General features: G+C 36.9%; 6 protein-coding genes across 7 annotated transcripts; 4 read left to right on the plus strand and 2 right to left on the minus strand.

The window, feature by feature from the left end:
• Nucleotides 1-1,332: 1,332 nt before the first annotated feature.
• LOC147278026 (Major facilitator superfamily protein) lies at nt 1,333-8,399 on the minus strand. 2 transcript variants are annotated; one of them, XM_086250658.1, is made up of 14 exons: nt 8,008-8,397; nt 5,500-5,611; nt 4,614-4,726; nt 4,219-4,341; nt 3,919-4,112; nt 3,759-3,834; nt 3,312-3,398; nt 3,149-3,229; nt 2,930-2,962; nt 2,701-2,754; nt 2,571-2,612; nt 2,394-2,472; nt 2,246-2,316; nt 1,333-1,793 (listed from the first exon to the last, which is right to left on the minus strand). In XM_086250658.1, exons 1-14 carry the CDS (start codon nt 8,182-8,184, stop codon nt 1,701-1,703), a joined length of 1,335 nt encoding a protein of 444 aa, XP_086106784.1. In that variant the 5' UTR covers nt 8,185-8,397; the 3' UTR covers nt 1,333-1,700. The 2 variants fall into 2 exon arrangements, with proteins under 2 accessions (XP_086106784.1, XP_086106785.1); XM_086250659.1 differs by lacking the exon at nt 2,930-2,962 and having other exon boundaries at nt 8,008-8,399.
• A 5,466-nt stretch (nt 8,400-13,865) lies between these two features.
• SMT3 (sterol methyltransferase 3) lies at nt 13,866-15,307 on the plus strand. Its single transcript, XM_086250122.1, has one exon. It carries the CDS (start codon nt 13,987-13,989, stop codon nt 15,067-15,069), a length of 1,083 nt encoding a protein of 360 aa, XP_086106248.1. The 5' UTR covers nt 13,866-13,986; the 3' UTR covers nt 15,070-15,307.
• Nucleotides 15,308-17,924: 2,617 nt separating this feature from the next.
• CDSP32 (chloroplastic drought-induced stress protein of 32 kD) lies at nt 17,925-19,069 on the plus strand. Its single transcript, XM_086250123.1, has one exon. The coding sequence runs from the start codon at nt 18,059-18,061 to the stop codon at nt 18,968-18,970; it is 912 nt and encodes a 303-aa protein (XP_086106249.1). The 5' UTR covers nt 17,925-18,058; the 3' UTR covers nt 18,971-19,069.
• Nucleotides 19,070-20,952: 1,883 nt separating this feature from the next.
• On the minus strand, nt 20,953-22,128 carry LOC147278029 (uncharacterized protein At1g76070). Its single transcript, XM_086251468.1, has one exon. The coding sequence runs from the start codon at nt 21,990-21,992 to the stop codon at nt 21,168-21,170; it is 825 nt and encodes a 274-aa protein (XP_086107594.1). The 5' UTR covers nt 21,993-22,128; the 3' UTR covers nt 20,953-21,167.
• A 1,832-nt stretch (nt 22,129-23,960) lies between these two features.
• On the plus strand, nt 23,961-25,367 carry LOC147278030 (LYR family of Fe/S cluster biogenesis protein). The gene is made up of 3 exons (XM_086251426.1): nt 23,961-24,182; nt 24,435-24,575; nt 25,009-25,367. Exons 2-3 carry the CDS (start codon nt 24,470-24,472, stop codon nt 25,146-25,148), a joined length of 246 nt encoding a protein of 81 aa, XP_086107552.1. The 5' UTR covers nt 23,961-24,182; nt 24,435-24,469; the 3' UTR covers nt 25,149-25,367.
• A 195-nt stretch (nt 25,368-25,562) lies between these two features.
• Nucleotides 25,563-27,810, plus strand: LOC147278031 (uncharacterized). The gene is made up of 2 exons (XM_086251425.1): nt 25,563-25,879; nt 26,117-27,810. Exon 2 carries the CDS (start codon nt 26,187-26,189, stop codon nt 27,648-27,650), a length of 1,464 nt encoding a protein of 487 aa, XP_086107551.1. The 5' UTR covers nt 25,563-25,879; nt 26,117-26,186; the 3' UTR covers nt 27,651-27,810.
• Nucleotides 27,811-27,989: the final 179 nt, after the last annotated feature.

Below are 27,989 nucleotides of genomic sequence, written 5' to 3' on the forward strand. Positions count from 1 at the left end.
TTCTAAAAATAATGCCAAACAGACCCTTAGCTCATATGATCAGAAGTTCAACTTGCATTTGAAGTTTTATTGACATTTTTTCAAAAGCAATATCTCTTAAGTACGTCAATCAGTTTTAATTTATTTCATAAAAAAAATTATAATTTTATACAAGAAATGACACGTAATTTGAAAAACAAATAACTATAGAAATAAACATTTTCCATATAGAATATTAATACACATAATGAAGGCCGATGCAAAACTAAAAAAAGTACACATTAAGTTGAACTAAATTGAAAATGAGACCAACTACTTCCACAGTTCCACCAACTTTGAATAGCGACTTATTACCAATAAGATGAGAAAATTGAGGTTTTGCATAAACAAGGAGTCCCACCATATCTTGATATGAAAAGGAAAAGGAGGTCCACCATATTATTTAATTTTCTTTCCATTTTTTGGGTCTGGAGACCCATATTGTTAATTCGTTAATATAGTGAGGAAAGCTCTTCATGCATAAACATTATTGTTTACATTTATACACAAGCCGTATATGATTCAATTTATCATTTTTTGTCAACTGTGAGGAAGTGTAAAGATAGAGAAAACTTCTTTATCACTGGGACAGGGAGATGTAACATCTCTATTTTCTTCTCATTAACTCTCTTTATTTTTTCACTCCTTTTCTTTAAACCTTATCATGAGAACACGAAAGTTATTTTCATAAAGATAAATATAACCCTCCAACATAAAGCATAATAAATTTTAATTTAAAATTAAGGTGAACAGTGATATTGAGACAGTTGTATTATATATATTTCCTCTCAGCCTTTGGTGCATCAGTACATGGCATGAATTCTAACATAACCAGTTGTTCGCCACGTGATGGTAACGTTCTGACATAAAGTTACAATATTGAGGTATGATTTGCTGTCCAGCGGTTCATGGAATATGGGTTGTCTAACCCAATTTAATACGTTGTTTGAGTAGGTTTGTTGATTTTCTCTGGTCAAAGAGTTTGGTTGACCTTGAGATGAGAGATGTGATGGGAGTTCCTTGTCCCCAGAAATTTTAGTCAGCAAAAAGCATTCAACCAAAAGAAGCTGAAAAAACCAAGTCAGAAAAGGCCAATTCCTCTACCTCTTGTACAGGTAGAGGAAAACAGGCTCGATCAATATTTAGAAAAATGGCAAGGCCCAGCTCTCTGTCAATCGAAACAAATAACTCAGACAGATGCTCAACATTCGGTTATAAGATTTCTAATGTAATTGAAAATCAACTTTCAAAAATATTTACTGGCTATATCTAGATTTCTTCCATCTAGTCAACCATATGTATATAGACCAAAAGAGCAGAAAAATAAACTAGTACATTTTGTTCATTCTGTTCTAACATACTAATAATGTCCAATTTCTGTTACAAAATGAAAACACATTTCTGAATCTCTTATGATAGGAGATTTCCAGGATTGGGCTTTCAGGACTTCGACATCATGTTTTGTTTACTATTGAAGGCGACTTTGCATGAAAAAAAAAAAAACCAGTCTCCACATTGTTACCTTCCAAACATGAACCAAAATTACATTGCCGATAATTTACAGGAAGCACTTAATAAGCCATGCCAAGATGACCATCGCAACTTCACAGTTGGTGGTGTGCCCCGGTCAGCCTGGGGCCAGACAAGGAACAATTTCCTGTTCGAGCTTTGACATTATTAAACTAAGGCTCCATGTGATTGCAATTGCTGCTGACCCCATCATTTGATTTGGGAGGGGGAGCCCTTATAATCATACTTTGAATAAAGGCTATCATCTACACAATAAAAATCCCTTTTGAATCAAATCAACAAGAAAAAGAAGTACAAAGCTAAAACAACACAACGTGATTATGCGCAACTATGCAGATGCGCATAATTGCATATGCAAAATGCAATTCAAGCCAAGGGGATCTATACAGGAAATCATATAAGTGTCTCTCAAAAAGCCCGGACCTTCAGTTATCTCAAAGCATTAATCAATGCCAAATATAAGGTTGAAATGAATTTGTTAGTTCATTATCCTGGATGCAACTTGATTTTTAACTTACTCTAATCTTTTAGGACAAGTAGGTGCTCACGATGCCTTTATATGCAATATCACTTATTTTATCAAGTTTACAAGACAGATTAAAAGGCTTGACCCAGCAAGGCTTATCCTAAGAATCATTCCACAGATCAGTATCTTGTCTCTAACAACTGAAAATGGATATAAGGTATAAGGTCTTACCGCAGCCAATCCGACGCACATGATACTAAAACCAGGGAAATTAAACGGTGCCCTTTCGGACAGGAACAAAGCTGCAATAACAACTTGACTTTATTAATTTAAAATGACTTTTTGGCCGAACAAAATTTCAAATTGAATTCCAAATCACCTGTTAAAGGAGAGAAAGCAATGGGGGATATAACATTTGCAAAGGAACATATGCCTGAAATGCACCCTTGAGCCTTCCCCTGGAAGGAACATATAAAAAAGTTGGACATAGCAAAAGGAATTGGACCCAAAAGAATGTCAAAATGAAGCCTATCAATCAAATTGGAGACAGTCCTACCTGCTCAGACGACCCAACTTGTTTAGATACAATGCTTCGCATCTGTAAAGTTTGAACTGAATTACTCTAAAGGCAACATTTGGATTTTGGGTAAATGTTCAACTTAGAAAGCAGAAATGATGAAACTTACACATGGCTGGGCGAACACATAAAAGATGGAGAACATGGCGGCAGCATATGGAACCTATAACCTTTCAAAATGTTAGCCATACTGAGACACAACATAAGTTAGCAAAAACATTTACCAGAAACAATCAATGAAATTGAAAAAGTCCTATTATATACTAAAACACATTATACTAATTTGTCCAAAATGGAAGGGGACACTTTTAATTGCCAGTAAAGTTGCAAAGGAGTACCCAGAAGGACCACGCAATGCCATAAAGAAACATCTGCATTCAATATGCAAATGATTAGATGAAAGCTTAAAATACATGCCAAAATTCTTAGTTTTATTTAGTTTTGTGTTTGGTGAGTAGATGCAATAGATTCATTCACAAATCCACAGTTACCTTACAATTAAGATAAAATTATTGTAACATGTGGGGAACTAATTAAAAAGACAGCTAGAAGCTTACATGTGCACAGCTAAAAAGGAGCCCTATCGAAAGTAGCCTCTCCTCTCCTAAAACAGGGGCCAAGAAGGGCATGACAAGCAGCTGCATGAAGTTCTATTTTTAGTAACATGGAAAATCAAAATGGAAACTGTAAAGGCAGAAAAAACACAGCAGTGAGAAATACCTGTGAAATTGTGCCTGCAACCCCAGAAATCACCATTAGGTCAGCAAATTGATCTTTGTTGAAGTGAAACCGAGCTTTTAAGTAGTACTGCACAACAAAGAATGAATTTCAACCACTACAATCTTCTTTCGTGCAACACAGCTTACCAGTATATGATTCTATATAATCAAACACAAATATAAGAGAATTTAAGGGCTCTTCAGCAAGGAAATGAATCAATTCTAATGACAAGCATGAAGGTATGTGTGTTTCATTGGTTGGCATCAAAGGCATACATCGCAGTTTAAATCCATAAAGAATTAATCTTTACCTTTGAATATTTCAAACAAACCTGAGTTGATCTACAGTTATCTAAATTTGAACACCATAATCAAAAATTTTGTTGAAGATATATCGGCAGAAAAATAAAGATGCCCCTAATTGATAGGATTAGGATCGTGGAGGTACCATCATTGAAGCATGAAGGCCAACATCTGCCAGATTGCTGAAAAACGCAACAATGGCAGCTTGCGAAAATGTTGGACTGCAAATTAAGATTTAAGCAATTAATTTGATTGCAGGGAAGGAAGGGAATATGCTTAGTGATAAGGGCAGGAAATTGACTGACCTGGTTTTCAACAAGGCCATTAAATCATCCAATGAAGGCAACTTTTTGGTCAACTGCATTGAATTTTCATCCGAATTTGTAATCTTTAGCTTTTCATCAGAGAGTAATGGAGCGCAAAGATTTTGGTCTATGTTGGAATCCGGTAGGAAAATCCTCATGTACACAGCTGCTACCATCGCCACCAACGTCGCAACCTAATTCATAATCAACGCAATCAATGTCATAACTATACTACATAATGACATTATATATATATACAGTAGAGAGAGAGAGAGAGAGAGAGAGAGAGAGAGAGAGGACCTGGAAAGTGGAGGAAGTGGAGAGGAAACGAGTAAATAGGGTTCCACAGACGAATGCAGAAGAACTAATCCCTGATAGCACTCCGAACGTGGAGGCTCGTTGGCTTTCCGGGACATTATCTGCCTGAAAAATTCATAATCGAGTATTTCACACATCAATCAATCCAACAAAGCTGCTTACTCTTTAGAGCAGACGCAGAGAGCGAAAGAAATACGGGAGGGAAAGAGACAGACCGTTATTATTTATTAGAGAAAGTGGGCTTGGTTAAGTCAATGGAAATAGGACCAGTATAAGCCCAATTAATAGGCAATCAATGGGCCTGATTTCCTTTTCAGCTTGTATCTGAGCCCAATCTTTGTTCAGCCCAAATAGGAATGAGAGAGATATATAATTACCACATAGGCAAGGGCGAGGCAGTGAACGCTGCCTTCACAAACCATGGCGGTCAGGGTCTTGGCCACCAAGTACACGTAGAAGAAATTCCTTGTCCTGCTGTAAGCTAATATGCCTGTAACCAATTCTTAATTATACTCACTCTTAAATTCTTAATTATATGTGTGCAAGTGGAATCTTGGATAAATTACATTAAACGAGAAGGGACATTCTAAGAGAACCCTATTTTTTCCTTTCGAAACCCTCCACTTATATGTTTAGGAATAGAGTGTAGTGAGCATTTGGCACTTCTTGCGTAGCCCACATCAAGGTGTCAAATCCACTAACCCATAAATTCAACAAATTCAATCAAATCCACGCTATATAGACAGTGATATTCCAATCTAAAATTAGTTCAAAGGAAAAGAATCTAATAAAGGTAGAGTTTGAATACTAACGTACCCAAAAGAAAAAGAAAAAGAAACAAATAAAAGTAAGGGTCGTGCCGTCGTGGTTGGATACTTTAGATATTCTACATTTTTTTCTTTTACGGTTCTTATCCTCATGTGCATACATGCAATTAAGCTTCTTTATTCAGTCAGTGGCACTGCATTATCAATTTTTCAATTTAGAGTTTTCTTTAATAGAGGCAGTTAAGGACATAATCATAGTAATTGGCTATGTATATCCTTAAGATGAGATGAGTAATACTAATTAATTATGAGCAATATTAAAGTAGCAAGGGCCATTGTATTCCATCCAACCATTCAAGTCTTATAGTGAACAATTTGGCCACAAGTAAAGAGATCAATCCTTGAGATGGGTTCATTATCCATTTCCATTTTAGTTTAGTTTAGAATGATCGAGTTTAACAGAAAAAAAATTAAAGATCAATGAGTATATGCGTACCTAAGGGGATAATTGTGAAAATCATTGGCAGTGTAAGCAAAGCTTTTCTCCCATACTTGTCTGACAGATTTCCTACCATAGGCATCATCACCAATGTTCCCAGCCCTATGATCTGCATGCATGCACATAATCACATATTCTAATTCTAATGAATAATAATTAAAGAATACATTGAATAAATTTAATTTGGAATTAGACTGATCGAGTAGGACAAGGCTATGTAGCTAGAAATTAAATTACAAAAGAGACGTACACTACAAAAAATATGAGCAAAGCCTATTAATGATTGGCGGCTATAAAAGGAGTGGCAATTAGCAATAGGGACTAAAGTGTCTATATTTTAACAAAAATGGATGGCAATTGGGCAATATAAACTAAAGTTCCAAATTGACACCCCTTTTGTAGCCGCCAATCATTAGTGGGCTTTGATCATATTTTTTTGTAGTGGACTATATCAGGATAATTCGAATAAAATGATAGAGTAAGAATGCATAAAATAAAAGCACGCATTTGATGATGACATGAGCAAGACAACTAAAATGTGATCGTTGGTCGATGTCTTTCATTCCCAAGTTTGTCCATAAGCCAATAACTGAAAATGCCAAAATGCATGCACTCCTCGAGAAACCCAAGCGAAATTTCCCATGGGCAGAAACAGACACATAGACAAAAAAAAGAAACACTTTTTTTGTCATGTGGAGCTGAAAGCCTGGAATTTCTGTTTGAAAGTACATGCAAATCAAGCTATAGCTTGTAGAATATGTAAAAAGTACAAATAAATTAAAAGACGAATGCTTGCAAGAAATTTATTAATTAATTAAGCGGTGGATGAAGCTAGCTCCACAAAGAAATTTAGTACCCCTTGTTGAAATCCAGAGAGGTAAATAGCGAGCGAACACTCGTTTTTGCCAGGACAAAGTGCAGACATGGTGACATCGGTGATTGCCGGAATCACCATGAACATAGAAAAACTATAGAGGAACACTGTCATCAATAGGTGGCTCACCCCACCTGATGACACCTTTTCCATGATTTCTGGATCGGATCCCCGGCCCGGCCCACAAAAATAAAGGCAAGCAAGCAAATTTCATGAAATTATTAAGACCAAGAGAAGCAAGCTAGCCAGCTGCAGCTAGCTGAAGGTAAAAGCCACCCCTAGAGAAACGCTAGCTCTTAACTTTAAAGCAGAAAACGAGAAGGGGATTTTGTGTATTAATTAAATTAATGTGAATGTATACGTGTTATCTGATTTTGGTTGTGCAGTTACCATATACCCACTATATACTATATATATATAGGAGCTACCTAGTCTTTAATTTATATAATTAGCTAGTGCATGTCAATTTCATTAACAATATTGCATGAACTTGTAATACGGTGACAACATGATAATGCATATGCATGTCGTTCGTGAGGTCGCACATGACATGCAGTGTATATATAGCTCTATTACTAGAAGTGCGTGGTATATACCTCTGGGAATGTCATATATATATTAATAAGAGTCATAAGACCCATTTTTAACAAATGCATTACAAGGTGACGCATGAAACATTTGATTAATGCGTCCTTATTTAATTCAGTTCAAAGCAGGCCGTCCGATTCCTTGATGCAATATTGGGTAGTGGGTACGAAAGCTGAAAATTAGGCCTCGTACCTCCAATTTCATGTATGAAATGTTAAATTAATATCTTAGTTACATGCAAATATTTTTTTCTATTTTGGGTTTGGTTCACTCAGCTTGAGGTAGGTCATGGGTATATACTTAAATTATGTAGCTTTAATTAGGCCATAAATAGCAAGCACATCAAAGAAATTTGGATGTATGGGTCGCTGCAAGATGATGAAAAAGAAAACACGAAGTACTTGGCTAATTAATTGAATTAAGTGTTAAAAAAGAAATAAAGTAAAGTGTGCTGGATGGGCCTCAGTTTTGACAATTTGTCCACATTCCTTAAACTGTAATAGTACGTGAAAAGGGAAGTTTCCTTCGAAGAGGGGGAAAGTTTTGTCGCTGGATTATAGATTTACAATTATCTTACGTGATTGAACATTTGGTTTGCAAATTGAGGGATATATCAACAAGATACAGAGCAACAGAGGATGTAAAGTAGAAAGAAAATTATCCAGATTCCAGAGACAGCAGGATGTAAAGTAAAATAATTTAAACTAAAACCATTGATTACGGAATTAATGTACCCTTAATTCGTCAGAAAAGTAAAATTGAAGTGATATATATGTATATCTGTTCCATGATAACATGTTTGATTAATGAACTGTATAACAAGTCAAAGAAAATTAAACTCAGCTCAGCTGCCTGGGGCCTCGATCTTAATTAGCTAGACTTACATAATTTTCAAAATTAAGATAACATGCAATTCGTAAAGCCGATCATGATCAATTTACTAAGATATTTTTGAGAAATTAATGGTAGCTAATGTACTTGGATATGAATGACATGCCGGCAGGTATAAAGTAGAAGTAGAAGATGAATATATAGGAACGTACCGCTTGTTGAAATCCAGTGAGGTAAATAGCAATTGAGCACTCGTCTCTTCCGGGACAAAGCGCGGACATAGTAACATCAGTGATGGCCGGAATCACCATAAATGTCGAGAAGTTGTGCAGAAAGATTGTCATGAAGAGGTGCCAGCTTAACCCCGAAACGTCTGAAAGCTTTTCCATTTCGTCTGAAAGCTTAATTACCACTACTCAACTCAACTCACTCAACTCAACTCAACTCAACTATAGTGTATGTACTACTGCTTCCTAGCTAAGTAAGGAGAGAAAAGTAGCTAGCTCAAGAAAATAAGGAAATGCCACCTCCCACTTTCAGTGACTTGGCTACAAGAAACACTAGCTACCTGCTTAAACAGCAAAGGGATGGAGCTCAGACCTTGATTTGTTTTTTTGGTCTCGAAAGCTCAGACCTGGATTTAAAACAATACAATCGTGTACTCAGTACTGTGACTCGTACACTTTTGTCTTCAAATTTATATAGGGCGCGCGCGCAGGTTGTCGCATTTACTATACATACCTTAGGCTTTATTCTTGTCCAAATAATGTACAAAATTAATTGCCCAAAAGCAAGAAAGTGCGAAGGCCAAGCAAGGATGCGTAGCTTGTGGTTCATGCAAATAGCCAAATATAAGTGTTACATGTAGGACCCATTCCAAGCGTCTAGTATGTAATTACGCTTTGACGCGTGCAAGTCTTACCTATTCTGCTTTCATTTCATTTTTTAAGTAAATGAGTTTTCCAAGTTGGGCCTACATGTATTGTCTGCTGTATCCATGTTGGGCTGAAATCTTCGGACAATTGGGAGCAAGCACAGATCGAATTGGGCTCTAATGTATTACACCTCGATTAGGCCACATTCAGCATCAAGGTGTTTTGTGGGCTGTATCATGTGATATCCCTATCACCTAAATAAAGAAACGAGTTCATTTTTGCTCACCACTCACCCTTACCCTTAAAGGTAGTGAAACATTACACTCCAATAAAAATTTGACAAGTGATATTTTTTGAAAATTTAATAAAGAAAGAAAAAGTAACTTTGTCATTAAGTTTCACTTTTACTCTTAAAAAAACTACTTGTCAAGTTTTCATTAAAAGGTAATGGTTTACTTCCTTTAACGGTGGTGAGCAAAAATAAATTCATAAAGAAACTATATTATTTTGATCAATTATACTTTTGGTCTATATGGTTTGCATCTTTTTTTTACTTTCGCCCTGTGATCTTAATTTGGACAATTTTAATCTCATGGTTTAATTACGCTTGCAATTGAGTCCTAATAGCTAGCCCCATCAATTAATGCGAGATGGAGAAGTGACGTGGCAGTCACATGCTTGTTGCGTGTAGGGGTATCTTTGACCTTTCAATAATCTAGCTGATTATGGGTTACATATCTCCCGTTTGTCAACAATAAACATATGTGACAAAAGAAAAAAGAAAAGGACTATGGTTTTTGCAAGACGAATATTGTGAAGATTTGGTTGAAAATCTGAACGAACATCTGCAAAGTGGAGGAAACTTTACCCTAAAAGAAGAAATTGCATAGTGTTGAAGAGCTATTGATAAGTAAAGAAACATAGAAGATTTGGTTTTTACTTACCAAAATGTTAGGGCTTTAATGGTTTTATTTGTTGTTTTGCTAGTAGAAGTTATGGGTTGAAGGTTAGATCGATTTTGTGTACATAGTTATTGATTTGGTGGTATTAGCACAAAATTGGACGCAACAGACCTAATTCAAGACACCCACTTATATAGTATTGGGCCACTGGCTGAGCTCCAATCTAACACCTCATTTTATTGATATTAAACCATCTTAATCGGCTTCATTTTATTCAACTTACAGTCTTGGAGCCCAAATGAATGTAGGCCTTTCAGGAAGCATGGAGTTGGGTTGAAAACTTGAAGTTGAATACTTTCTTTTTTGCCCAAAAAAAAAAAAAACTTGAAGTTGAATACTTTTTTTTTTTTTGGCCACTTTTGAAGTTGAATACTTGAATATTAGAAAACTTATTTTTTTTGGCCAATGAATATTAGAAAACTTTAACCGTGGAAAGAAAGGTTGTGGGCCTGTGGCAGTGTAAGATGATCATTTTTTTTTTTTTTGATGAAGTGTAAGATGATCATTCAGTGTGGTCACTTGTTGACACTTGGTCACAGTGTAACTATGTGATCATAATTCATGAGAACTTGTACATTTGCCGAAAGCGTACAAAATGTATTGAATTTGAAGCAAATCATACATCCCATCAATCCATATCAAGCCTATATTTCTTTGTACGAGCCCGAAAATAAAATAAAATCAATACAAAATGATGGGACCTATGAATCATATACCTCATCCACACATCCAGTCGCATGTTAATTATTGGACAATGAAAATGAGGAAATTAAATACAACCACGGTTAGGTAATTTACTCTACAAGAAAGGAGAAAAAGACGGAGAGATATTTACAGATCCAAAAGCAACTTTTGGAATGCTTTTTTTCTGAATTAAAAAAAAAAAGGAGTGGAAATCTGCAAAGTCCGTGGTGGAAGCACTGTTGATAAAGAAGCTTCCACGTGATTGCCTTGATACCGTCTGGTCCACCATCTATATTTTTTTTGGCCAAGAATCCACCATCTATATTTGATAGATGATAAAAGTCTTAAAAGATTAGATTATAGATTGTAGACTATAACCAAAGATCCATCCATCTGGATATTCTGGAGCTATACTGGCAAAACATAATAAACATCGCTCAACTTCACTAAACAACAACAAACTATTAAAAATATCTATTCAATATATTCTACTTAATTTCTTTATCCCATGAGTCATGAGTCTCATGACTCATCACCAACAGATAACAATAGATTGCCCCAAAGTTTACAAGGGATCACGAGGAGATGGAGATCTGTTGAGAGTAATGTGGAGCAATGTCCCACATCGGAAAACTAAGGCTTAGCATATGTGCTTATAAGTCTTGGGCCTCTCCACCCATTGCCAATTGGTTTTGGGTTAGATGCTCTAATTTTATCATGGTATCAGAGCTTGGTTATCCGCGTGTAAGGCCCAACGGTCACACGTGCTCCCACGTCACCCAATATAATTTGTTCACGTGTAAGGCTCAAAATATCGCCACATGTGCGGGGGCGTGTTGAGAGTAATGTGGAGCAATGTCCCACATCGGAAAACTAAGGCTTACTATATGTGCTTATAAGTCTTGGGTCTCTCCACCCATTGCCAATTGGTTTTGGGTTGGATGCTCTAATTCTATCAAGATCATCAGATCATATTCTATTTTGGTCACTCATATTATTTTACATTTGTATTGACTAACATGAAATACTATTCAATTTGTATCCATGAAAAAGAATATTACTCAAATTTGATCGGTATTAAGATCAAGGGAACAACACTTGATCAGTATCAATTAGATTAATCTCTTTTGAAAGGCAGGTGATCCCAAATCAACTCTATTTAGAGCATATTTAGGTAACTCTAAGTCTGGATCCAGGAGGACCCAGTTTGGCTCTGCCACATCTCTAAAAACACTCCTGTTTGTACTTCCAATTTCAGTTATTAATTTAATACAGTATCATGCTGTCTGGAAATAAAAATTAAACCTAAATATATTAAAGAAAAGAAAAACAGAACATGTTACACTACAGCGCTTACTTAATAAAATATAAACTCAATCAAAAGAATCTTGTGTGCAATAAGTGAAGATATATCTGCACACATGAGTCATGACTCATGAGTGAGGACATGATGCTTAATATATTAATTAATTATCCGATCATTTAATTAAGACATTGTCAAAGTTTATAAATATGAGTCCAGAAATGAAATTCATAAGCATCATATCCTCAGAGTTGGCAATTTGTGACTTAGCAGAGAGCAGTAGGCCAGTAAGTACTTGTACGTGTTGTGCATACTGATTTATGACTTATGAGGAGCCATAGATGATCATTATGATTTAGGGATTCGATCGACAGACACAGGTGACAGGCCTAATGCATGACCATAAAATTTTCAAACCTGCCACAAAATTTTTTCAACGGGAAAGCACAAGCTTCTTACTCGTTGAATTAGGTGATACACCTATTTTGTGCAAATCCATCTTTCATAATTTACTTCTAAATACATTCCTTTTTCTGGATTTCCCTTCTTAGTTCTTATTAATCTCCTTCAATTAAATCTATGTTGTTTATGGGACACAGTGGCCAATTTATTTATTTTCAATTCACACAGTTACTCAAAAAATCAAGCCTCCATCACAGTGTCAGAATTCGGATAGCAAATAAAAAAAAATAACTACCTACACATGCAGAAACAACCTGTAAAAAAATAAAACATATTACAGTGTTGGATCACAATTATCTGTCTTTTTGCAACTCAGTGTGGTGGTCTATAAATGTTGCAGACTGTACGTGTTTCTTGTAAATATATCCAATTTTTTCTATACCGCAGAAAAAGTGGCCATACTATCATTTGAAAGTGGGATTTGTAAAGGGCAGAATAATTTACACAGTAATGCTAAACTTACCACATTTTTATACCACAATTTCATACCATATTACATGACATTCATTTATTGGACACTACAAATTAAAAAATAAAACCTAAAAACGAAAAAGAAAATACTCTTCAAATAAAGTAATGACACATCAAATAGAATACAAATGTGGAAAAAAAAAATGTGAAACAATTAATATTATTGTAATTTACATATTCCTGTTACAGTAACTGATGTATATGAGAAGGGAGTTTTAAGATATTTAAATTTGAAATGAATTATCTTCACCAACATATATGATGCCACATCACTATAAGTTTATAACCATTAACCAATATATAGAAATTTTCTCCTTAAAGGGAGAAAGACTTATCAACAAAATTTGGATTTAATATTAAGTGAAACAGTTTCTTCTTCAAAATAGTAATAAATAGTGTATATTTAGTTTAGATATAAGTAAATAAGCACAATTTATTTATGGTCAAAATCTTGTATGAAGTCGAGTTTTATTAGTTTTTATTTTGTAGCGAATCGATCCGTTAGTTAAAATATCAATATGAGTATCAATCAAATTATCGATTCATTAATGAATTTGTGATATTTTTTGTTTGATATATAATGGTGATTACCCACCCCACAATCACAATGGTGTCCTTTCATATAATCACATTAAAGTTTAAGTTTATCTTTAAAGTATGAAGCTCAAAAGCAAAGAACCAGACATTAAAGCAAAATTCAAACACTCTATAAACAATAAATGAAAATAGAGTTGGATTAGGATATGGGTACACTAAGCCAAATCTGTCAGTCTCCTATCTCCTCAATAAATTTAACTTAAGGTCTAATGAAAATATATTCTTAAAATTAAGGAAAGATTATGAATATTAGAAAAGCAAAGTAATATAAACAAAAAAAATAAATTCCAAAAAATAAAATTTTGTTTGTGTAACCGATACACCGTTACGTGATGTAACCGATCCAACGTGTAAGAGTAATGTTAGACAGCATGTGTATCTCTCATAGGGTATAATATTAATAACATTCACCTATATTATAACACATATTTATTACACTATATGTAACGATGTATCGGTTATATAAAAAAATTTCTCTTAACAAAATTTAAATTTACAATTATAAATTAATCGGCTCTTATTTTTGTAAAATTATTTTAGTAGATGAAAAAAAAAAATGAAGCCTCTATTTGGAGCGAACGACTTTTGTGATTTTGTCCAGATCGAAATCCACGTATTAAAATTTAATAAATAAAAGTTACCCGATCCACGCACGGACTTACGCGCGTGCAATTAGCAATTTTGAATGTAATAAATAAAAGTTAAAGAGGCAAATTAGTAGCCTTGCCAAAGACGATTTTAGGGGGAGACCAAATTTCTCCGTCTCCCACCAGTCTTAAGTCTCTCCCCTACATTTACTCCTCCATCTCAGTCTTCCGAATCTAAACAAACTCTCCAATGGACTCTCTCACTCTCTTCTGCACCGGGGCTCTCCTCGCCGGTGGCCTCTACTGGTTCGTCTGCGTTCTCGGCCCAGCCGAGCGAAAGGGCAAGCGCGCAGTAGATCTCTCCGGTGGCTCCATCTCCGCCGAGAATGTCCAAGACAACTACAATCAGTACTGGTCCTTCTTTCGCCGCCCCAAAGAGATCGAAACCGCCGAGAAAGTCCCTGACTTTGTCGACACCTTTTATAATTTGGTAACCGATATCTACGAGTGGGGGTGGGGCCAGTCCTTCCACTTCTCCCCTGCCGTCCCCGGCAAGTCCCACCGTGACGCCACGCGCCTCCACGAGGAGATGGCCGTCGATCTAATCGACGTCAAACCGGGAGATCGAATTCTCGACGTCGGATGCGGCGTCGGTGGGCCCATGCGTGCCATCGCCGCCCACTCTCGTGCCAATGTCGTCGGGATCACAATCAACGAGTACCAGGTCAAACGCGCGCGTCTGCATAACAAAAAGGCCGGGCTCGACTCGCTGTGCGAGGTCGTGTGCGGGAATTTCCTGGAGATGCCGTTCCCGGATAACAGCTTCGACGGCGCGTACTCGATCGAAGCGACGTGCCACGCGCCGAAGCTGGAGGAGGTGTACGCTGAGATCTTCAGGGTTTTGAAGCCTGGATCTCTGTACGTGTCGTACGAGTGGGTGACGACGGACAAGTACAAGGGTGAAGACGCGGAACACGTGGAGGTCATTCAGGGGATTGAGAGAGGGGACGCCTTGCCTGGGTTAAGGACCTACGTTGACATTGCGGAGGCGGCGAGGAAGGTGGGGTTTGAGGTGGTGAAGGAGCGAGATCTGGCTCTGCCGCCGTCGGAGCCCTGGTGGACTCGGTTGAAGATGGGCAGGATCGCCTACTGGCGCAACCACATTGTTGTTACTGTGCTCTCCGCCTTGGGAATTGCACCCAAAGGAACCGTCGACGTCCACGAGATGCTCTTCGTAACCGCTGACTATTTGACCAGAGGTGGTGAGACCGGAATCTTCACTCCGATGCACATGATCCTCTGCCGGAAGCCTGAAACACCCGCTTCTTCTTAGTCATTTCCTCCGGTATCATTACCAGTCCACCCCATGTTACTTTAGCCCCCTTTTGTTTTTTGGGTTTTTTTTTTTTTGTTAATTTTCCCTTTTCTTTTTGGGTTTAATTCTCTTAATTTCTAGGCTCTGTTCTCCTGTTTTTTTTTTTTTTCTTTTCTTAACCTTCTAATTTATTATGTTCATGTATTTTTATTTGGAATTATTTGAATTTCGTGGTTGGATCTTTGCTTTCCTACTTTCTAGTGTGTTGGTAGACTGGTAGAGTGTTGGTATGGTTTATTTTTTTTAGTGCGTTGGCACTTGGCAGTGTGTTGGTATGGTTTCATTTCTGTCTTGATTTTTCATTTTTGGTAATTATGTATTATGCCTGTAATAGGGAGCATCATATGTACAATGTATCAGTGATTCAGTATGTGTGCGAGGACCAACACTAATTTGGACAATAATCTTTCAATGAAGAAGCCAATCTGGACATGATTGAATTGAAATTCTAAAAAGAAAATTAAAATTTCTTATTACGGTTTGGTTTTTAATTAGGAAGAATCTATACTCAAATTTTCGTCCACGATTATTTAAATTTCAGATTCCTTGGCATAACCAGTGATAAATAAATTGAAACTAGAGATGCATCAAACAGTGATGATGAATTAAATGGTTTAGAGATTAAGGTGTAGTGACTACTGACTAGTGAGGAGGAATGAGTGGAACTGAGAACATGTGAAACAAAACAATGTATGGAAAAGTGGGTGGGACCCAGTGTGGGGTAGCACGAGGCGCACATGGGTCATGGGTGGACAATGGAACGAAACATAAGCTGGGTGGATGCTTAGGTGGACAGCACTGCGTCTTGACTCCTGTGGTTAGAGTGGAGTGAGTGAGTTCAGATTTCACAAGTCAGGATCCTGCCAGATCTGTGTTGGCTTTTGTTTCTTTGTCTGTCATGTTGTGCGTGGTTTTTAGCTACGGGGCTGGCCTACGAACACGCCGACATATGGTCCCACTTTGGGTTTGGATCTCTCACCCATTGCTTTCTTTCTTCTATACTTTTTTTTTTTTCTTCTGTCGAAACACATTGTTCTATACTCTGCCACCTGTTGTTTTTTGTATAAATATATATATTTTTATCTCCTCCACCCTGTATTTATATTTTATTGGCACATATTAATTACTTAATTGTATTTGACTATTTGTATGTTACTACTCTTTGAATGGCTCCTTCTTCTTGGCTTGTATTCAATTCTAGTATGAAAAATTCAAATAATAGTTTCATAGGTTCTCATTTATTAAAATCCCATTGTATTGTCCTACGCCTTTTTTGGGCAGGTGTTGAGCATCAGAGCAAGGGATCTGATTGGTGTTGTCATAGACAGATAGGTGGAAACTAATTTTCTTTTACACTGTGAAGACTGAAGAGTATTCATGACTTGAAAGACTGAATAGTCATGGGTATCATCTACAATTATGAAACGGATGGAAGATTTAGATTATAGGAGCAAATGAGATGCTACGAAGATTTTTATTTTCTATTTGCTAAGGAGTAAAGAAGATATTTAGATATTTATGAATTAAGTGTCACTGAATATCCCACCCACATCCACTTGATATATTCCCTTCCTAATTTGGAATATCATGCATTGTTGAAGCAAATTTGGTCTCCTTTTAAAAAAGTATAACCGATATATCGCAACGTGGTATAATCAATTTAACGTGTAAAGATATTATTATATGATGTGTTTATAGTAATAGGGTATAATATTAATAACATCTACTCATATTATAACACATATATTAATTATACCACGTGTCAATATATCGATTATACATAATAATTTCTCCTAATTTTAACTTATCATCCTCCAACCCTCAAAACAAAACAAAAAAATATCAGTGTTTTCACCAATCAAGAAGGCGAAAGTAAAAGCTACAATATCTTGAGGCTGTGCTTGGTTGAAGGATTAATTGAAGCCTTTGAAGGTGAGACTTAGGATTATGTTGGATTTGCCAATTGGAAATTAATATAAAGGATTCATGGTTCCAAACCTCAACCTTGAATAATAGGCTGGAGAATTCGAACTCAAGACCCCTCTCGGAAACCTGAAACCAAAGCCTAGGGTCCCATATGTAAGACTTAGATTAATCAAGGCATAAAATTTTGTTAATCAAATCTAATCGTCACTTTATATAAGTAACCAAACCAACCAAGTATATCTACAAATCCTTGGACTTCATATACCATCTTTAGCAATTCCATCATTTGAAGATTTTTTTGTACTTTCAAATATCACATACAATTGTGCACACGCAACTTATTTTGCCACCACATGCATGTAGAGTTGTTTTTTCAAACTAGCTCCTACATCATTCATAACTGATCGAGTTTGAGTAGAAGATTTTTTGTTATCGATTTGAAGATTTTTGTCTTATTGTTTCTTGTCAAAAATCTGGTCCTAGCTAGCTGAATGAATCTAGTCCACTTAATTGTTGGAAGCGATAAAATATGAAGTGACCATTTTTAATATGAAAGAACTTAAGAGGGAAAATATAAAAGTTAGTTGATTTTTTTTTTTTTTTTTTTTTTTTTTTTTTTTAAGTTGAGAACTTAAAGACAGCGCTTCATAATCTTATGTCTCGCTTTGTTCATCAGATAAGCATCAAGACCACTACTTTGTACAAGTAGAGGCCCAATTTTTTTGGATCAACAACACTGATTTGGGCCTTACCTAGATCTTGATTGATATCATGGGCTTAGTGCAACATATAGAGAATGAAGATGAATATGCTAAGAAGATATACCTCCTAAACCGATATGGGCATATACTCTGTCAGTGGATAATATATATGAACCACAAGCAAACGAGTGGATGTGAGGTTTGGCCACTGAGATTTCCTGATAATTCTCCGGCTTGCTCATACCACTCTCCCTGTACTTCTCTGTACGCTCATTTGATATCTTCCTTACCTTTCATTTCTCTCTTAATTTTATTATTCAATGGCGACAATCACAAATTTCTTAGCCAAACCACCAAATTCATCTCTATCTTCAAGTTCAATCCCAAAAACGAGTTCTGTGTACCGCCAACATTGTTCCTTTTTAACCCATCAGGTCACCAAGCTGAAACCTCTAACAACAACACTTGAAGCAAAGAAAAGCCAGTTTATTACAAAGGCTACAGCCGCCCCTGGCACTACTAAGAAAGTGGAAAGCGATGAAAGAGTACAGCAAGTCCACAGCATCGAGGATTTCGATCAAGCCCTTGGTACGGCCAAAAACAAGCTGGTGGTCGTTGAATTCGCCGCCAGTCACAGCATCAACAGCAAAAAAATGTACCCTTTTATGGTGGACCTGAGCCGTACATGCAGCGACGTGGAGTTCCTGTTAGTTATGGGAGACGAATCCGACAAGACGAGAGAGCTTTGCAGGAGAGAGAAGATCGAGAAAGTTCCACACTTCAGCTTCTACAAAAGCATGGAGAAGATTCACGAAGAGGAGGGGATAGACGGAGATCAGCTTGTTGGGGATGTCTTGTATTACGGGGACAACCACTCAGGTGTGGTTCAACTGCATAACGGGGAGGACGTGGAGAAGTTGATTGAGGATCATAAGGTGGACCACAAGCTGATTGTGCTTGATGTGGGGTTGAAGCACTGTGGGCCCTGCGTCAAGGTGTATCCGACGGTGCTCAAGTTGTCCAGGCGGATGGCTGACACGGTGGTGTTCGCCAGAATGAACGGTGATGAGAATGACAGCTGCCTGCAGTTCCTCAAGGACATGGACGTCGTGGAGGTACCCACTTTCTTGTTCATTAGAGATGGTGAGATTTGCGGAAGGTATGTGGGTTCGGGTAAAGGGGAGCTTATTGGTGAGATTCTAAGATACCAAGGAGTTCGTGTAACTTACTAGTTCATTACTACCAACAAATTCAAATTTATTTTACAAACTTTCTTCATGAATTACGTACACACAAAATAATTAAGCAAATTTACATTACTTTTCTTTTTATATTTTGTGTGTGTGGGCATTTGTGAGTGAAACTGTGAAAGGGTTTTTAGATAATTGCGTAAGTGAGCATAAGATCTAATGGCGTCTGATTTAAATACCCCTTTAGATTGTGAAAAATTCAGAACAGAATTCTGCTATTAAGATTTAAGACGCACGACACAGAAAACTACACCAAATTTAGCAGTGGAGCCATATTATACTTGGGACTTAGGACTTAGGGGAGTAGGAGACTATGGATATATAGGCCAACTATAGTTTATGGGCTATATCCGGTGCTGGTTCAATGGCCCAAAGGCCCAGAACGTCCCACTAAGATCCACCCGATTGGTCACAGGTTGGTAATATACCTTTCTTTAACAATTGGACTCGGTCAACTTTCGTCAGCTGTAAATTATTATTGAGAGAACAGATGGATCAACCGGTATAGTATATAGTATTGATTGAAGAGACAACTGAATCAATAAGTTATTTTAGTGGGGTATATATACTCGTGGCCTTATATTTATATGTTAAGTTTTTCATATTTCCATGTTTTCTGGTTTTAACTTTTAAGTACTAAAATTATAGTTTATTTTACTTTATGTGCCAATTTAAAAAAATGTCTTAATAGGTAATTTCAATCGATCGAACAAATAATTTTATTTTTTACTTACTAACTCAATTATGACTGTAACAATCATAAGTTATTTTATTAAATGTTTTTTCACTTAAGCTTAAAAGTTAACCTTGGCCAAAAAAAAAAAAAAAGCTTAAAAGTTAACCCAGCGAATAAGAAAAAGCTTAAAACTTAAGTCCTGGAAAAAAAAAAAAAAAAGCTTAAACGTAAGTGTTTAATCACTCAAGTCTAAGCCTTAAATCTTTAAAAATACTAAACATTTATGTATTCCATACACTCACAACTATAATTATACAAACCAAAAATAATATTTTCAGTCTAAGCCCACAACCCATCATAATTTTGATTTTCAGGACAATAATTCATATTTCCTAACAATTAATAAATTGGTCCAACAACTTGGCCAAAAGAAAAATTTCTCCAATTAAAATATTTTGTACTCTGTGTGGTCCTCGGTTCCGGGTTAATAGCAGGTTTCATTTCATTTATAAATGAGTGAATCTTTTGCACTAAATCAGAGGCATAATCTTTTGCACCAAAAGTTGTTAGGTGTTGGCATATAGTGCGATGGCATTATTAAGTTGAATAATTAATATGATTGATGAACTTGAAGCCTCACCAAGGGGATGGTGGAGTCATCAGTCATCCATGATCCATCAGTAGAGTCTGATCGATATCGCGGTCCAACAACTTTTGCCTATCTCTAAGCGATCTGGCATTGAAATGCTGCAAACTCATTCATGGAATAATGTATTAGACCTCACTGCATGCACTGCCCATTCGAACTACATTTTGATTAAGTTTTTTTCTTCTTTGTTGAGATAATTTGGACCATTCAATACAATTAAGTGTCCTCTGTCCTGTGGAAGTCAGACTATACGTTAATTCTATCCCAATTAACCTTACAGTATTTTGGAATTGACGTGGAAACCACCAATTAATTAACCTTACAACTATTTATTTCAATATTGACAACTGGCTGACTGGTGGGACTGCAAATCTGTCCCAAACATATATGCACAAGTTAATTACATTTACGGATTTGCCCCAATTATAATGGTTAATTTCCCTCTAATTAATATATAGCTAGCTAGAGGCTGAAATAATATTCTAGCTAGCAAGTACTACCAGCTAGAATTGGACCCAGCATTCACTTACTTCCAAAGAAAGTTATAGAATTGGACCCAGCATTCACTTACTTCCAAAGAAAGTTATAGAATTGAACATAACCCGTCAAAAAACCTCATCAAATAATGGCACAAGTAGATGAATCCTGTGAAGATCAAATAATATTAAGAACCTAACTCAAAATTATATATCACGAACATAACCCATCAAGCCAATTACAGTTTGCTTCAAATTTCATCACATATTTGCACCATGGAATTCATGATGATCTAATGAAGTAGAAAACAAAATGAAGAAAGATAAAAAAACAAAACAAAACCCCTCTCAGAATTTAAAAAATTGAGAATCAAGTTGCTATCTGACCATAGGTTTCAATTCCAGAGGGCTAGGAGGGACCATTGTTCTTCTCTTCCATAGATTGATTTCTTTCCTTGGCTGCAAAGGTAGTCCTCCACCGATCGATAAAGGTGCTGAGAAATGAATTCTGGAATGAGGATGATCTTCTCGCTCATCACTGTCTCCTTCTCTCTCTTCATCTGAATAACAATTGTGGTCGTGAGGATGATGAAGCGGTGCAATCTGATGGGAGGCTTCCCAATCAAAGTTTGCAAAGGCATGACCGCGTCCACTCGCAAACCTCCTCATCTGACTCAAAGAAGGCGCTCTGTCTGGAAGCCCTGAAGGCCGCTTAGGATGATCATCATCACCATCATCATTACCATCAGATTTTGATCTTCCCGGCTTTACGCTGCTAAACATCCTCCGAAACACAAACGCGTGCTTTTTAATGTCTCGGGGAGACCATGCCGACGATGTTGAAGGCTTTGGTTGATGATGATGATGATGATCTCTAGGGGGCAAATTATTAGCACGATTTATTTTCTTAATCTGGTGTTTCTTGTGCTTGATTTGTCCCATGCAGGACACTTTTGGCGAAGTAGGTTCTTCATCTTCTTGGCTCGCAAACCCCTTCTTGGGCTTTCTTCGAGCTTCATCAGTTATAAAAAGTGGACCGGAGAATCCTCTGCCGGCGTGAGCTCTGAGCTTATTACTTGTATTAATGTCTAGTCTCTTATCTTTGCTGGGGCTGAAAGGAGGGTTTTGAAAATACACCGCAGAAGCCGCTTTTGGTAGGAACTTCAAGATCGCGTTCCTTGGTTTGACTGCTTGTTTCTCCATATTGAACTGGATATCGATACCCACTACGTGTATATATTTATATGTGGAGTACTAAGAAGGTTAGAGGAGGAGGATGACAAGAAACAAGAAGGTTAAGGAGAAGATATACAACGGCGATGATGTGTGTGTAAAGGTCGTGATCTGACATTGTCAATAAAAGAGGAGTGTGTGTGTGTGTGGTCAAACATGGTGGTGCATGACCTTGCAAACCATATTTACTCACCCAAATTAAATAGTACAGCTTGCGTTTGATGAAGGTTTCCTTATTTCTCTGCACGCCATTCAGTTTACAGTCAACGTTTTTAATACATGCGCTAAATTAGAATTAAACTACTAAGCAAAGCTTTGTAGGAAATTAGGAATTGACTTGGCTGCCCTTTCTTTGGTTTATGATTTGTTCATGACCTGAATCTAATCATTGAATTTCACACGTGGCTATCCAAAAGATAATGATGACACTTGGGAAAAAAAGATAAAGTTTGGCAACGTCCATTTGGCATAATTAATTTGTCTAATCAATCAATGGGACTATTGAATAATTTTCTTAATTTCGGGATGATTAAATGTTACCAAATAAATAATTTAAAGAAATAATTATTTTATACTACATCTTTATTATAATTTTTAACTTTTAATTTTATAATTATTAATATATAATCAGGTTACTTTTCCTCTTTGAGTCTCTCTCTCTCTCTCCCCGTGATGTCTTTGAAGATTAGACTCTCGTCGTCCGGCGAGAGTAGCTGGCGGTGTGGGTCCCATCCCTTTCTGCTCTCTTCTCTCTCCCTTCCCCAGCCTCCGATCGAGCAAAGTACGCGATGATAGTGATGCAGAATACCTAGGTAGAGCCGAGCTTGCTTGTCTACAATCTGCCATTTCTGATAGTGTCAACGAGGACGAGGCACCAGACCCCTTCCATCTTCTTCCTCTTATCGTCCTCCTCTTATTGTTTCGAGTTCAAAATTGGTTTTCGATCGTCCAACCGATAGAGTTTCAGAGAACAATCTTTTGAAACATTCGAAATGGTCAATAACATCCAATATGAGTTTTTTTTCTTTGGCCACTCATCTAATATGGGTTTAAGTCGTGCACAACATAATGTAATTATATACATTTTCAACTGATTAGTCTGATTATGTTAACATTATTACTTTCCCCACGGTGATAATTACTTTGACGTACGGTATGACCAATGCATCGTGGTTTTGTTGAAGAGATCATGTCTATGTACCGTGTATTAATTAACTGGTAAATTAAGTTAATAGCTATCATTGGTTAGCATTTGAAAACTTAAAGTGGACCACCCACCATATTGAAATTTGATTACTATATTAATATAATTTGAATCATACGGATTTATTCGTAATTCGTCTTATTCATAACTAGGAATTAACTTACAACCAGTTTCGGGTTGCACAAATTTGACTTTCCATTCATAAGGTCAAACTTTTACTGCATACAAATCAGATGGCATTTATGATGCAGAAGAATATGCATGATGCAGTTACATATACATTTCACACACATGAATACCTGTACAGTTTACCCACGGAATGAAATAAGATCGAGTTATGACAAGGATGTTACGTTCCAGCTGAATTGCTACAATGTTTGATAAAGTCATCACAAGGATAGGATATATATGAGATTTTCTTACTCTCAAAGCCCAATTGTGTAGCCGCGCCGTTAATATCTTCCAATAATCTGTAATCAAGTAATTTAAGATATTGAAAAGTGAAAACGACATGGTTTGATTTGAAGAGCAATCGCAGAGCACACGGTTTGGGTGCGGCCTGCCAAATGGCTAGCCGGCACTGTAGCCGGCACTGTTAATACAAATTAAGGAGTGGGTGACTGGGTATTATATATTCTATGTGGTGTGGACCATGTCCATAAACAACAAATGGAGACTTTGAAGCTTCCTATTTAAGTATGTGGGTCATTAATTAAATTAAATAAATTCCTTCACCGACAAATTTGAAATCAACGTAAGGCCCATAAGCATCTGAATTTACTCATAGGCCATAATTGTGTGATGTGAAGATTGAGGATAGCAGTCTTTAGGCCCAGCCCACAAACATTTCTACCGGACGGCGTACTTCAACTTGGGAGTAATTCAGTCGGCTCCGAAATCCAATCTGAGCTCACAACTCCTCTCAGCATCAAGCTCCCGCTACCGCTAGGCTCAAGGTATGCAGACATTTATTTTTGTTTTTCTTCAAATTCAAGTTATTTCTGGTAAAATTTTCATTTTCATTTTGTTTTTGCCATATATCAAGCCCTAGGTTCTAGTTGTAATTCGATGAAATCGATTTCTACGTTGAGCTGGAACTCTTTACTCTCTGATCTGATCTGATTTCATTTCCATAATGCATGATTGAAAAATAGATGATAAACGGTCAGCCAACTGAGAATTTTGTTTTTGTCTCGTATGGATTACAGGCTTTTTAGTGAGGTAAAGAGTCCATTGATTACATATGGCTCTTGGCCTTGATTTGCAGGACTTCCTTCTTCGTGGTCGAGCCTTGAAGCTTTATAGGCAAGCACTAAGGATTACTCGAAGAGCCCCTGTTGATGCTAGAGGTCAACTTACTTACTCCACACAATCTTTAATTCAAAATGATAGTAATGCTATACTAGTAGTAACAAATTTCTAGATGGAATAACATATTGTTTCTTGCCCAGCACCATAGAAATCAATGGATGTTTATCAGTTATCAGGAATTTTTATGCCCAAAAGGAGTACACTCTCCCACTCACACTTACACATGACCTTAACTCATATTTTTCATTTAGATTGTGCATTTTATTTTGTCTACATTGCCGTTTTTGAACTTAAACATGATTTCACACTGTCCCTAGCTTGTTAGGTCATTGATCCACTTCCGAACAGGCGCACGCACACACAAACATCCTTGTGTTGATAGTTCTAGGAGTAGGTTGTGCTCTTCTGTAAATTTTGATGGGTTCAATTTCAATGCATTGTTTGTAATTGTAAGGCAGTTGATGTTTACAGGTGAACTAAGATCGACGATTAGACAAGAAATGGAGAATAACCGGCACTGCAATGACAGGCAAAGGATTCGTTTTTTGATTAGTGAAGGTTTGGAGAGATTGAAACGCCTAGACGAGATGCTTGACATGCAAGGTCATTAGTAGGGGATATGGAAAACCATGTATCATGTTGTATGGAGTTGTAGAGTTTCTGAATGTACAATCCCCATTTTGTGTTTGCACACCCTCAATTGATAATACTAAGCCAGAGCCCATAGGCCAGAACTTATATTTCTTGAAATTTTTAGAATGATTAACCATGAACATGTTAGATGTCACCCCATTGTGTAACAATAAACAAGCAAAGTTTGAAGTAAAGTTGATAACAACGATTTGAAATGCCCTTCTTGATGAAGTTTTAGTCGTAAGATTAGATGCTTCATTCAAAGCAAACATTAACAGTTGGAACTTATGGAAGATTTTAACAAAAAAATTATAATAAACAAAAAGTTTACAGGAAGCCCAGATCTGTTACAATTTTCTGATTGAAAAGAAAACATCAACTTGTGTTCCCAACTCCCAAGCATGCTTATAGCACCAAAATCCTAATTTCACAAAAACAGGAAGAATGCATGATTACCTAATCCAAAAACTAATGAAAGCAAAGCAGAAAGCTAATTGTACAAATTACAATGCCCAATGGGCAAGTAACGAAGCCCCTATCAACCATTTCCACCAATTCTTCATGCTTTTTCAACTACCCTGCATTCCGCGACTGCTGCAGAACCATCTCATAAACGTCAAGTATCTGGGTTCTCGTGGTGCTAGGAGCGATGAAAGAAGAAAGAATGAGAGGGAAGAGAGGAAAGGCATCGTACTTGTTCTGATTCCAGGTACGAAAACATCCATAAAAAAATCGTATTTTTAGAATTTAGTTATTTTTAGGCAATTTCTTATCTTTTATTTTCTTTTCCAACTATGATTACTATTTAGTATGTTTTCTTTGCTTATTAGGATTTCCTTTTATGCTTTCTAATAGGATTAATGTTAGAAGCTTATATAAAGACCTAGTTTGCTTTGTATTTCCATCAATAGTTAATAATATATTTTTGCTACTTTTCTCAATCTAGTGGATGCGCTGTGTCTTTCTGTCTTTTAAGAACCTAGATATCAGTTAATTCTCTCCAAGTTTCTGCCACCATGCGAGGTGATCGTACTGCTACCAAAGGAAGGAGTAGAACTCAGTCGTCCCTTGGAGCACTGTCCTCTGATGGTATTTGTCACTTAAAAAGATCTAAAAGATCATCATCATCACAAAGAAGACGATCGTCAAAATTGATGAAGAATATTAATATTGATGATCTCCCTGACGTTGTATTGGTTGAAATCCTGTGTCGACTTCCTTGCAATAAATTTGTATTTCAATGTAAGTGTGTGTCCAAGCGTTGGCGCACTCTCATTTCCAATCCTTATTTTATTCACCGCTTTCTGCATCTCCAAATTGAGAAACAAACGCCAATCGTGGGCACTCTGATAAGCACCAAAGGAGAGGAAGTCCTTACTATAATGTCGTCTCCATTGTTCAAAAGACTCATGAGTTTCCACGGTTTGAAAGAAGAGCCAGTTGTGGTAGGGACCTATAATGACTTAGTTTTGTGCTGTGCAACCAAGTACTATCAGCGTGATTACTACATCTGCAATCCGTATACCACGCAATGGGTTGCTCTTCCTCCCGCTCCTACTCAATGGAAACGTGCAGTAGCAGTGGGATTCATCTGCGATATTCCCTATTATAACTATAAGGAAGACAAAGATCAGAAAGGATACATCGTCCAGGTTAATGCCGAGTATAGGTGCAAGGTTGTGAGGATTCTTCCCCCTGATCAATATTGTGAGAAATATCATTCCTTCATATTAAAAGTGGAGATCTTCTCTTTTGAGACTGGTCAATGGAGAGAGTCAGTTGTATCATCTCCACTAAGTTTTGAACTTGTGAATCGCCAAATTAGCCATTCTTGCGATGGAATGTTGTATTGGGCAGGTGAAGTGAGTGGCATTCTTATTGGCTTGGATCCTTTCATGATCAACATTGACAATACCAGTACTAGTATTAGTAATGGTGATGGTATTATTGATTATTATAAATGTCTTCTCGTTGATGAGCTAAATGTAGCTATACCGGAGAGCTATTGGAGTACAGCTGTAATTGAGTGCCTTGGTGTGAGCGGAGGGTGTGTGCGGATGTGCGATTTCGTTAAATCCCAGGAATCGTTGACTCTGTTTGTTTGGGAGTTGAAAGAAGAACAAGATCATGATCATATGGTCGTCCATGGAACTAGTAAATTGTGTGTGAAACACATGAGGGTTTATTCACTGGACCAAAATATGCTTCCGGATGATGATGATGATGATGATGGGTTGTTTGAGCTAGTAGCTTTTGACCCGATTAATGAGGATATCTTGTATTTAAATATTGACAGAGATATTGCCATCTGCAACATTCGTACAAGAAAGTGGTCAAAGTTGCCTCCGTTAAAGAGTAAAATTGATTGTGGTGATTACTTCTTCCCACTTGTGCTCCCATGGTGGCCAACACCAGTTCCTGGACTACCACAGCATCCCTGCTCATCAGCTATTGCCCATGGTGGAGGAACTAGCAGCTAGCTAGTAATATAGGAAGAAGTAGAGTACTAAACTTTTATTGATTAAAGTTGGATTATACAGTTGATATGTATTCAGCAGTGCACTTGCATTTGTTGGTGACTTAACTGTTTCTTTTTATTATTTATTTGTTTTGGTCAACTGTTTCTTCTTATTATATATGGAGGAGCACTATCAATTTAAATCATTCTGTATTATCTATGCACCGTTTATTAACTAAACCAGAAAGTTCAATATATACCTTGTGAGGGTTGAGCAAAGTCCCAACTTTTATTAACTTGGATTGGACTTGCAGTAGTTTTGGATTTTAGTTTTGCGGGTGCAGTTGGTGTTCTGTTATGC

The sequence above is a fragment of the Dryas octopetala genome, chromosome 7, assembly GCF_963921425.1.
Source record: "Dryas octopetala chromosome 7, drDryOcto1.1, whole genome shotgun sequence".
Classification (NCBI taxonomy): Eukaryota; Viridiplantae; Streptophyta; class Magnoliopsida; order Rosales; family Rosaceae; genus Dryas; species Dryas octopetala.

Bases quoted from the DNA above. Each gene is read 5' to 3' on its own strand.
- LOC147278030 (XM_086251426.1), top strand. From the start codon at position 24,470: ATGGCTCTTGGCCTTGATTTGCAGGACTTCCTTCTTCGTGGTCGAGCC. The intron at 24,576-25,008 runs GTCAACTTACTT...TGATGTTTACAG, and splicing joins AGCCCCTGTTGATGCTAGAG to GTGAACTAAGATCGACGATT.
- LOC147278029 (XM_086251468.1), bottom strand. From the start codon at position 21,992: ATGGAGAAACAAGCAGTCAAACCAAGGAACGCGATCTTGAAGTTCCTA.
- SMT3 (XM_086250122.1), top strand. From the start codon at position 13,987: ATGGACTCTCTCACTCTCTTCTGCACCGGGGCTCTCCTCGCCGGTGGC.
- LOC147278026 (XM_086250658.1), bottom strand. From the start codon at position 8,184: ATGGAAAAGCTTTCAGACGTTTCGGGGTTAAGCTGGCACCTCTTCATG. The intron at 4,342-4,613 runs GTAATTATATAT...TGAATTTTTCAG, and splicing joins GCCTCGCCCTTGCCTATGTG to GCAGATAATGTCCCGGAAAG. The intron at 2,755-2,929 runs GTACTCCTTTGC...GAAAGGTTATAG, and splicing joins GCATTGCGTGGTCCTTCTGG to GTTCCATATGCTGCCGCCAT.
- LOC147278031 (XM_086251425.1), top strand. From the start codon at position 26,187: ATGCGAGGTGATCGTACTGCTACCAAAGGAAGGAGTAGAACTCAGTCG.
- CDSP32 (XM_086250123.1), top strand. From the start codon at position 18,059: ATGGCGACAATCACAAATTTCTTAGCCAAACCACCAAATTCATCTCTA.